Raw genomic sequence first — 11,460 nt, forward strand, 5'->3', positions numbered from 1 at the left:
AGATTTGGGGGTGTCTCTTTTTCACTCAGCTGTCACTTGGAACATATTGTGATTGAAGCTTCTAATTTAATTTGAACCTTTGGGCTTCGTGAAGGTCATTAGGGTGAAGTAATTGGCATATGTACAGCTAAGTTAGAGTAAAACTAGCAGCTCCAGGTGTGTCCCATTACAGGTGTGTGGTGCATCTTCCAAAGCCTGTGGTCTCTCCGTCCTTGGCTGTGAGCTGCTTAGCAGGGAGTGATGGGGATGCTCACATGTACTTGCAGGCCTCAGCAGGGTGACTAAATTGTCACTGCCACCTGGGGCCAGTGGTTAGCCTTTGTGGCTGAGCTCTGGTTAGGTCTAAACCTATGTAGCTCATCCTAATTCTGGTGAACAGACTTGCATCCTGCAGTTCAGGTTGTGGGGATCAGTGCTCCTTAGGCTCCAGAGGCATTTTCAGTCAACTACTGAAGGCAGTGTCGTGCAGACAGTGCTACCAGATCAAATGTAATTTGGGGTATAACAGCAGCAGGTAACCAAACCAGGTTTATGCCATGGTTACACATCTCAGGAGGGGAAATAGTGGGATCAGAATGACTATGCAATCACAATAAAGACTGAAAGGTTTTAAGAAAATAACAATTTGCATCCAGGGAAGAAATTAATGCAGGGAAGAAGGAGAACACAAGCATAGAAAGTTGCAGTTCACTAGTGAAGAAAATATATGGACTTTGATGTACAGTCACTACTAAGCCATGATACTGCAAGGAAAACTTGGGCAAGGCATTATAGAATTTGCTGGCCCGTAATTAAGCACAAATTTGTAGATCAGCAGCTTTTCTGTGTCAGCTCACAACGTGGAGTCTCTCAGTGGATAACCTTGGTAGCATCGATCCACATTGCGAGACGAGACATCCTATCTGCTGTGCTGTAATGTACACCTGTCTGCAGAGTTACTTCCCCATGCAGACAAGCCTTTTGCTATAAATTATGCAGTTTAGCAGTTGCCACAGAGAGGATGTAGCAATGGGAGGAAGGTTTTAGAGCACAGAGTGCCTTGCCCGAAATTTCAGAAGGGAGAGGAGCAGGCAGTGCTGTGTGTGCCTGTGAACCTGAGGCCATAGGGCTGCAGCCATCATAGCAGCGTTCTGCTGGCACTGCCAGGATCAGAGCAGGGACTCTGTCATCCGAGGAAAGGAGAGCACAGACCACGTTTGTTCTGAGAGCTGTACGAGTGAGAGGCTTAATGTGATGGCAGTAAACCGGATTGTTTTCTGCATATACCCCTTCATTGTGTCAGCTGATTGGCAAAATATATGAACCAATTTTTTTTTTATGTCATAAATGTAATACATCATTTTGGGAATGTGAAGATAGAAAAAGCTCATTAATTTACTTAAAATACTGTATTTTAGCTGGAAGAATTTGTTAACGTTTTAATTATCACTTTGCTGCCCAGTTAACTGCTGTCATTTGCTGGGTCGTGTGAAGTTTCTTATAGAGAGCTCAGAGAGCTGAACCTTTAAAAAACAACAGGGAAAAAGCCCTCTTCAGCTGTTTTCTGAAAATCCATAAGCCTGCGACAAACTGTTTCTAAGCAGAATAGAAGCATGAATGTTACTATGTTCATGATCAGAGAAAGGTGATAAATGCTGAATACATCAGCTCACTTTTCATGCTAAGCGACCTGTAATATGTAAGATACACGTTGTAATACCATGTTTGGTCTGCTTTCAGCTCTAGGAACCAAACTATTCTTGTAACCCATTCCTGTGAGCATACAGGTTTTAATATAAAATGAATTTCACGAAAGTCGATGGATTTTGAAAGACCTCAGAATAAAGTTTCAAACTAGCTTAAAAATACCCAATGCTCTTGATTTGTGCTAACGCTTGGATTCTTTGATACTCGTAGAGCCAGCGTATGAGGCACAGCAGCCATTCTGCAGAGAACTCTCCAATTGAGCGACGAAGTCTCATGACCTCAGATGAAAATTATCACAACGAAAGGGCTCGGAAGAGCAGGAACCGCTTGTCTTCCAGTTCCCAACACAGCCGAGATCACTATCCTCTAGTGGAAGAAGAGTACTCTGACTCATACCAGGACACTTACAAACCCCATAGGAACCGAGGATCCCCTGGAGGATATAGCCATGATTCACGACACAGGCTTTGAGTTCAAGAACCTGGGGAAAAATAGTATTCATCAGTTGATAACTTGCCATAACGTAGCTAGGAAAAGCAACTCACCTTAATTTGGCAGATGTAACGCGGTTATACTGAGGTTACACTCTGCTGTCATTTGATGTTAAGTAGGGGACAAAAGAGTTATCATGCCCTTACGTTTATGCCCTGTCATATAGATTGTATTTTGTTGTTTTGTTTTTTTATTTTTAGTACAGCATTTACATTTATAGCCATACCTTTTCTCATCGTTAGATATTAGGCACATCAGTTTGTAACTTAGGGTTATTATCGAGGCACTTATAAAGTAATTTCCTGTGCTGGAAATTCCAAATGACCAGTTCCAGTTGGAACCAATTTATAAACCAATTCCTGTTGGAATTTGGGTGAATTGACTGGAAAGTCAACCTGAGCATGTTGCAATCAAGTGAAAAAGATAAAAATGAAGAATCTGAAAATTAGAAACCGGTAGAAGCTGGAAAGTCAGCTACAGTATTTGTTTGCTGGAAGCTCAATTTACATTTACAGTTAGAATAAAAGCATTTTATCCTAACTACTTACTTCCAGAATGGCTTTTTCAGACAAACCAAATGTAAACTGTTGAGAGTGCCAAAATCACAAATTATTGCAGCAGTTACAAAATACTTTCCAGTTTGAAATTATTTTTAGAGCTGGCGTGAATGTTGCAGCAAAATGATTTCTTTAGTTTAGCCAGTACTGACTTTTGTGTTGGGGTCAGCAGTGATGAGCTATGACACGGCAAGGGGAAACAGAAACAGGAAAATGAACAAACTTCAGGACAGTTTGTGTGGTTAGAGCTTGAGAGTAGTCTTTTTTTTTTTCCTCTCTCTCTTGTTTACCTGAATACAGCTAGTAGTCCCAAAATCATAGAATTGTAGAATCACAGAACAGCCTGGGTTGCAAAGGCCCACAATGCTCATCCAGTTCCAACCCCTGCTGTGTGCAGGTCACCAACCAGCAGCCCAGGCTGCCCAGAGCCACATCCAGCCTGGCCTTGAATGCCTCAGGGATGGGGCAAATGTAGTAGTAGTAGTAGGAGGAGTACCAAAACTGGTACCTAGACACGTAATATTTTTTCCCCCATTTTGAGTATCCTGTCTTTTTAAATGGAAAATGATACTTTTCCAACCCAGCGTGTAGAGTACCTCCATTCCAGTCCATCTGAGTACCTGCGTGTTGCAACTTTCAAAATCTGTCTCTGAATGTCTGAAAATTCCAGCATCGCACAAGAACTCTCCAGAAGAACATCAGTTTCAGTCCCAGTAGTGAAATCTGAGGAAAGGGGGGAGGTTAAGCATCCCTAAATGATAGAAGTGGAAGTAATACGTTCATCAGAATTAGCGTGCAATAAAAATGGAGAATCAGAAAATAATCGCTCGCATGCAGAGCTGACATTTTTAATTCAAAGAACTACGATAAATCCTTGGAGATATTGCTGCCTTATTTCCTACTGATCACTTCTTTTCACCTATTGAGTCTTCAGTTTTTTTTTAAATAGGTCAATGTCTGTGAGTAGACCTTCTGTCTTACATCATCAGTGAAGCCTTAGATCCAATACGATTGAAAGAGTGAGCGTAACTGGCAGTTTTGTACAACACAGCAATGTCTGTAAGCAGAGACTCCTGAAGTTCCACACTGCATGTTTTCTAAAATGGACACAACTATGCTGAACGTGCATTTTTGTATGCAGGTTCGTGTCAAAAGTTTTTTCAAAGATGAGGATCATTGACTTTTGTATCTGAGTATCTTCCCCAGGGTGGGCTTTAAGAGCATGTAGCATGAAGAGAATTTCCTAATTATTATGGTTTCTTCCACTTTCTGGACCAGTTAACAAAGATCACTGATATTTTCCACCACCACTGAGCCTGGTTATCTTCTTGATGTTCAAAACGAGAAAAGTAATTCATCTCCTGTCTGGTACAGCCAAAAATGACGTACATCTCTAGCAGCATTAGAGGATCATGGATGCATGACTGATTTGTTAAACAATTCTACTGCCTCAGAGGCAAACCTTAAACATTACTGGATGACTCAAGTGGGCCCATTGCCAAGAAAAAAAATATTAAATACCTGCATCCATTGGAGTAACAAGAGTTAAGAATGGGTATGAGAGACCTGATCCTGTTGGATTTTCTCCAGCTGAATGCTCACAGATTCCAAAAGTGCATTTAGGCTGAGAAAGCACAGCAAGATCTGGTCTGGGAATGGTAGCTACAGCTGCCTTCTCAAATATTTTCTGCTATAGCACAGTGGAGCATTCTCCAGTAATTTTTACAAATCTTTGTTACATGTACAGCACACATACCTGCATGAGAAAGAAGGCATTAGGCAAAACATATTTTCTATAAGCTTTAATAAGTTTCTTGTTTGTGTGCATTAAAGTATTAATTGCAAAGGATGCACTGAGATGTATAAAGCTAGATTAGACAGCTGTTTATCTTTATTCTGTAGTAGCATTAGGGATCCGATCATTTAACTGCTTGAAGATACTTGCATTTTAATGGCAGGTAGCTGTGAAGCACCTGCATATATTTTCTAGTAAACAAGGTTACTGCTTTATCATTTCCTAGACAAAAATGGCATTTATTTCTAGAGCCTTTTGGAGCCTTGTTTTTAAGTCTTCCATGTCATGCTAGTAAAGGGAAAGATCGACACAACACATAGGCATAAATTCCATCACCTGCAGCATCTGAAGTGCCAAAACAACTTTCTTTGTTCTAATAGAAACAAGCTTGCGAGGGATTTCATGTATTGTCTTGGAAGAACCCATTGAGATCCTTTATTTTATGGGTTTAAGGTTACTATTGTATGTAATTAATTTACCCTCTTTGCTCGCATTGCCCACTCCATTTTAAATATAAGAAATCAGTTACAAAAGATCCAGCAGATCTCATTGCTTGGTGTGTTTTCTTTTTTTCATTGGAGACAGGTATATCTTTAAGCACAAATATACTGAACATGCTAATAGATGATTAATTTATTCTAGACACGAGCTACTGGAACTCTTTCATTTTACAGAGTAAATTATTTTTAGGAAACACAGTAATCAGTAAAAGCTGCAATGTTGATCAGGATGTGTTAACTCATAGTGTTTGTATTAGAACTGCAGCAGTGCTAGGCAGCTGTATTGTGATTTATTATGCAATGCTGCTATATACAGCTGTGAAGTTCATGTATTCCTCAATGAATACGAGTAATTTTCCAGTCCTCATACCATTTCTTCTTATTATTCAAATATTATTAAGCAAAGGTCGGGGTTCTGTTCCTAAGCTCTGGCTTACACAGAGAATTTTAGATGGCTTTTTTGTTACCTGATGTTTTTTTCATTAGGAGACTTGGGTTAACAACAGCTCAGCCAATGACAGTGATATGACAGTCTTAACATCTAAAGACAATATAAGGCGGTGCATTCGTATGTTTAGGATGAATTAAAATATTTTCGAACTCTTGAATGCACTTTAAAGACAATTCATTGTTAAATTCCTAATTTAAAGTATTTCCTTTTTGGCAGGTTGTATTTAGCAGATGCACGGGTTCATTTAGTGGCCATGTAGCTGAACATTTATCCCATGGGATGTGCAACTCACAACTGGCTATATTTCTGCAGTGAGTAGATTATGAAATTGCTGTTCAAAGGAACACAATGAAAGCTATTCTGTATAAAATTGTAGTTTATCAACAGTGGGCCAGCTTCTATGATTGCTTCCTAAACATTCGACCTGGTAAAAATCAGTTCCTCTGCTTGAGAACTAATGGTGCAGCGTGGCCCTACACCTAGATTGTACCTCAAGAAATCCTCTTAGCCCTAGACTGTGTACATGATGAGCAAGAGTAGCTCCTGGAGCACACCCTGACTTAGATCTGACGTTTCTGGCTTGCTGTGCTGGACCCAGGTGCACTGGGTATGGTGGGGTGGGAGGCGGCTCTGGGGCTCCAGCAGGCGGTCGCTGGTGGCCATATGCAGAGTGCAATGCTGGCTTTCTGCAAGGAGAAGCAATGCCACTGGTTTTTCTCTAGGTTTGAAAGCTTATTCTCAGTTTGTAACTGGGGTGGTAACCTTTTGCGCCCCTTTTAAAATAATGTTTACACATACTTGTGAGAATGAAAATTGCAAACGGGGAGTGGTGGCTGCAGGGGTAACGAGGCAGGGACAGTCGACTGAGATGCGCACAGGCCCTCAGCTTACAGATCAGTTTGACTGCAGGTCTTCTGAATCCCACTTGGTCTCAGTACTATGGAGTCCTCTGAAACCTCTCCAAATCACTTTACTGGCTCTAACGTTCTCAAAATAGTATTGCTAATTTAAGTAAATGAGGGCTTTTGTTACTGTTTTGGCTTTCAGAATATCTTAAAAGTCATTCTAATAGATTTTGTTGTCCAAGTTGAGTACTTGTGAAGCCTGGCCTTGATTCCATGGTCGTCATTTTTTTAAATCAAAAGTAGACACTGTGAAGAAGAAAAAAATCAGATGCACATTGGGTAGAATATCAGTAATACAGATCTGTATTCACTCCTGAAAGTCATTACTATAAAATTGAGTTACATTCCCCAGTTGGCTTTTTAACACCACATTGGAGTTAGAGAATTTTCTTCCTGGATGACAGCTTTAATGTCAGTTTAGATTCATGAGGTTCTGCTATCTTTTGCTGCAGTTGCCTCTCATTCCTTCAAACCTGACTTCTCCAAAGGGTAAGGAACTGTAAGGCACTGTAATGTAGCCAGCTTTAACTTTGGGGGAAAAAAGGAGGCCAAAAGTACGTTCCTTCACTGGCAGTCATCTGAATGATGATTGTTGGGTTGTTATTCAAATCCAGTTTATTTTACATAGAAAAATAAAGGTATGCATGTCTTTAAAAGTACAGGGATATTTTAATAATGTTGTAAAGTACATATGAGGTATTTGCTTAAAAAAGAGCTGAAGATTCTGCTCTGTATCAAAACCTTTGTTAAGCTGGAGACAGATTTTTCCTGATGCACAATCCATTTAAAAAGTCCAGAGAAACATTCCAAGTGAATCCATGCAGAGGTTTGGGAGGAGGCGGAAATTATTGGAGACAGCAATGAGAGTGTCATTCATTTCATGATTCATAGCTAATTCCTTTGAGAGTGGTGAAGCTAGAAGCAGCATGGCCTTGGTCTCAGTGATGCTTCTGGCTTGCATTCGGCCCCCAGGTTTCTTGGCAGTGAGTTACTGTGTGGCCTGGGCCCTACAAACACCTGCTGCTGGGCACAGTGCGTATTACTGCCTTGCCTGAGAGTCAGTGCTTGCAGGGTCTAGCCATAACTGTCATATACCACTTATCACACGCCTTACGAATGGTTCCTGAAATACAAAGTAAAATTAACTGAATGCCAGAGCCCCCTTTTTTTGCTTCTACTCTGTATAAGCAGTAGAAGATCAATATAGTGAGGAAATAATACTGTACAATACAGAATTGTGTATTTTGCCAAACATGAAAAAACAGAGCAAGGGAAAAGAAGCACATTTGTAATAGCACAAATTTACAGTAATTCCATTATTGCATTTGGCATTGTGTTTTTGAAAAAAAAAAATAGGTATTTTGATCCAGCATTAATGTATTTATTGCATTTTCAATCAGTTTAACTTGTTGCCTGATACTTAAGCATTTTATTTCTAAGGCCTTGCATTTTGCATATGACTTGATTTTTCAATAACTTCATATTAACTAATGAAGAAAGAACCTTTTAAAATTACAGAATCTTGTATTCATTTCTGCTGATTTCCTCCTCGGAACTGAAATTCCATAAACAGAAGCAAACTTCTGATTCAGTGCATAGATTTTGGCATCTGACTGATGAATATAGCACTCCTGTCCGAGCAGCCCAAGGTCTGCAATGAAATTCTCAGTGAGCTCTTAGGGCCGTAGTGCTGCATGCTGTTGTGTGCCAGGTGAGGGACGTGGAGGAGAGAATATTGCACCTGAATTGCTTTGGGAGGGTCAGCACTAAACTGCCACTGATACTGCTGTGTGTTCAGAACTGAAGGGACAGCAAGCTTATGCTGTTCAGGCCCAGGGTTGGGCTGCCATTTGAACAGCCCAGTCCTCCTCTCGTACGCACAAAGTGAAATTGCACGAGAACAGCACAGGAAGAAGATCAGGCACAGTGCTGTTTTATGTATGCATGAGAAGCAGAGGGTAATGAAAAGGTGAATACTGCTCAATCTGCAAACCATGGACCTTGGGCTTCTCAGTTCCCAGAAGATCTGTTCCTCACCCGAACTCGTTCCCAGTGCCAGCTTGGCAGTGCCCAGCCCCACCAGGAGCCAGTTCGGGGGCACTTTGGTAAAGATGTGGCTGCCTTTACTCCAAAATGAGACCCACAAATTCATGTTTTCCGTTCTGCTGATTTGCCCCTTTCGGTTTTTACTTCTAGATACTGTATGTGTAGCATTCTACAAGGCATGCTGGGTAAAATATACTATGCAAATGTGTACAGTGTTGCATGCTTTGCTCTCCCTCTGCTTTTAGTGGCTTTCAAAGAAAAAGAAAGTGTTGTTATTTTTGTGATCAGAATCATTTAAAAAAGAAAATGCAGACTGCATGCTGTTAGTATCCTCATTTCTATGGATTTGTTTTATGGGATTTAGATGTACAAAAATGAACTGCATTACAATAACTTTTCTACAATAAATCAAAAACTACAAACAGCACTCAGAAGTCTTGTAAATCTCTGTGTTCCAGCACTCAAGACCGAGAAAGTACTCAGAAGAGTCACTGATGGAAACAGTTCTGAATGTTGTGGCATTTTTATTGTTTGATGATGGGTTTTGGCAGTGGTTTCTCCTGTTAGCATTTTTAGTCAATATCAGTGAGGTTCTGAAGAAAGACGTGCATCTGGTCTGTGAAATGAGTGGTGTTTATTTTTAAATCTATCTGCTCTTAAATAATCACAGCTCAGAAGCACAGAAGTCTGCGTAACATCTCACTGCTCCACCAAGAACCAAAATCCTTCAGCCAAATGCTGAAAGATTCTCATGAATGTAATGGTCTTTGGAACCGATCCTCATGTTAATTTAACACTTGTTTCTAGAAAGAAGCAACTATCAGAATAATGTGAGGTATTAAGAAAGAAGCAAAACCAGGTTATAATATCCTGCAAACAGGAAAGTACTGAAAGATGCTACCTTTAGCTAAACCTGAAAAGCAGTCGTGGGAGTGAAATTACAGGGTGAGTTCCCTTTTGGAGTTGTTCCACATGGAAGCAAACAGACTTATTTTCTTCAAAGCGCATAACCAGCAACCCAACAAAAACACAGTGGCCACGTAAGAGATCTGGGAGCAGCGTGAGCCAGGGCCTGCACAGCCAGACGGCACAGAGCAGCTCTGAGCCCAGCAGGGTGTTGTGCTGCTTGCCTGCCCTTTGTACCCACCTGCTGCTCCTTGCTGCTGTTGGAGTGCCACCAGGTGCTCCTGGTGCCTCCCCAAGCTGGCTGGCACCCACAGGAACCAGCTCTGCCTGCTTTGCAGCCCTCCTGCCCAGGACCTGCCTTCTGCGGGCAGAAATACAGGTACCAGGTAATCTGTGTGCTTATGGTGGGAATCAGCTTTAAGTGTCTAACATACATGCAGCGTTTTAAACACAAATCGAGTCACTTTGTCTGATTGTTCAAAAGTAGATTCTAGCATGTGAGTTTCAATCAAAGCTGTTTAATAAAGAGTTTGTGGCCTTTTGAATAAATAGAACAAAAAATACATTCTTTTGTGTGGTTTTGATCCATTCCTGGAAGTAGAAGGTTTGCGAGCCACATATCCTGCCTGTCTCTTCTACATGTTCAGCTTTGCTCTGCGGTTGCTAGGAGCAAAACTGTGTGCTATTTGACAAAGGCTTTTTGAATTTCCAGGAGTAATAATCGTAATCACTACAAACTGTGCCAACTGCAGTGCTTCCCTAGAAAGCTCCCACCAGGAACAGCAGCCAGGTGGTAGCATTAGCATGTAAAGAACCACATGTTGAATCAGGCCACAGGCTTGTTGTAAACTATGACTGAACTACCAGAAGGAAGCAGGAGCTGAAATCTTAACATCTTCCTGATCCTGAAATCCACCGTATGATCCCTTACCTGGTCAAAATGCAGCTGTTTGTGCAGCTGTTGGCTATAGAGAGGCTGCTGGCAGTTGAGTAGCATGACAGGGTGCTGGCAGAACCAAATACAGTTCTTAAATGTTGCTGAAAACCATCAAAAAAAAGAAAAAATACCTGGGGAGCAGGAGGAGAGGGGAGAAGGAGAGAGGGAAGAGCTTTTCTATTTAAAGATTCAAAATAACTGAGTTTTGCTATCCTCTTCCATAGTTGTGTGTGAGTTCTGTCTCAACTAACCCTGGTGCCAGCCCATTGCGTTTTGGGATCACCTGCTGTTTGCACCAGGTCTGCAAACAGAAATCCACTGTGCACACCTGGAAGTCTCTGTGGAGGCACAGCAGCAGAAGGGGTGGCTGCAGGCCGAGTGCTGCTGGGACTGAACACTGCTAAAAAGCATACAGGTGAACCCCAGGGACAATGGCACATTGTGTCTACTTATTTTCAAGCTGGATGGCTACCAACGTTACTGGCGCAGAGCATGGTTTATTTCATGCCATTAAAGGTGTAATGTGCCGGTTCATTACCAGGATGTTTATTTTCTTCAGCTCTTAAGGACTGAATATTTCAGCACAAAGCACGAATGCCTGCAGATGCACACAGAAACTCGGAGACTGTTGCTGGTCTTGCTGCAACTACAGTCAATATTGCAGCAGGGGAAATAAAAGCAAGGAGCCACTATCAAAATGGAAGTTTCCAGCACAGTTACATCTATTACTCAGATAACTGTAGGTGTGTTTTCTTCATTGGGCCCACCGGTGTTGTTTAACACAGAGGCACCTGTGTCAGCTGTGGGCCCTGTCTGGAGCTCTGTGCTGTGGCAAAACCAGAGCCTCATGCTGAAAATAAGCACTGCTTGTGCGTCTGACCTCAAGTCTTGCAGAAAGACAAAACATAACTGGCTGAGGTAAAAGTAACCTTTTGTTCAGAGTAAAGACCTTGAGGCTATAAAGCAGGCAGTGCTGAGCAGAAAGCAGCGTGGTCAGAAAGCCTTCAGACGGAAGGAAAGCAGCACATCTACCCATGCATCCCAAAGTGTCCAAGTGAGAAACAGCAGCACGGCTGCCGTGTTGCTTGGGGTCATCATCTATGTGTCCAGAGAGCTCAGTGCAACCTCAGTGCTGAAGGAACACTTGTGTGTTCCAGGCCCTTCAGCCTGCAGCACTGAAACTCT

The 11,460-nt window shown here is 41.7% G+C and overlaps 1 protein-coding gene across 5 annotated transcripts in view; it reads left to right on the top strand.

Annotated features, from left to right (window-relative positions):
* Positions 1 to 11,336, top strand: part of CACNB4 (calcium voltage-gated channel auxiliary subunit beta 4) — an 81,934-nt gene extending 70,598 nt beyond the window's left edge. For 3 of the 5 annotated variants that reach the window (XM_090143462.1, XM_031590804.2, XM_090143464.1), the window contains one exon: positions 1,897 to 11,336. In XM_090143462.1, coding sequence (XP_089999588.1) covers positions 1,897 to 2,157 — 261 coding nt within the window. In that variant the 3' untranslated portion in view covers positions 2,158 to 11,336. The remainder of the gene's footprint in view (positions 1 to 1,896) is intronic. The other 2 variants (XR_016468087.1, XM_090143463.1) reach the window with 2 other exon arrangements.
* The last annotated feature ends 124 nt before the right edge of the window (positions 11,337 to 11,460 follow it).

The sequence above is a fragment of the Phasianus colchicus genome, chromosome 7, assembly GCF_987193195.1.
Source record: "Phasianus colchicus chromosome 7, bPhaCol1.hap1.1, whole genome shotgun sequence".
NCBI classification, from domain to species: Eukaryota; Metazoa; Chordata; class Aves; order Galliformes; family Phasianidae; genus Phasianus; species Phasianus colchicus.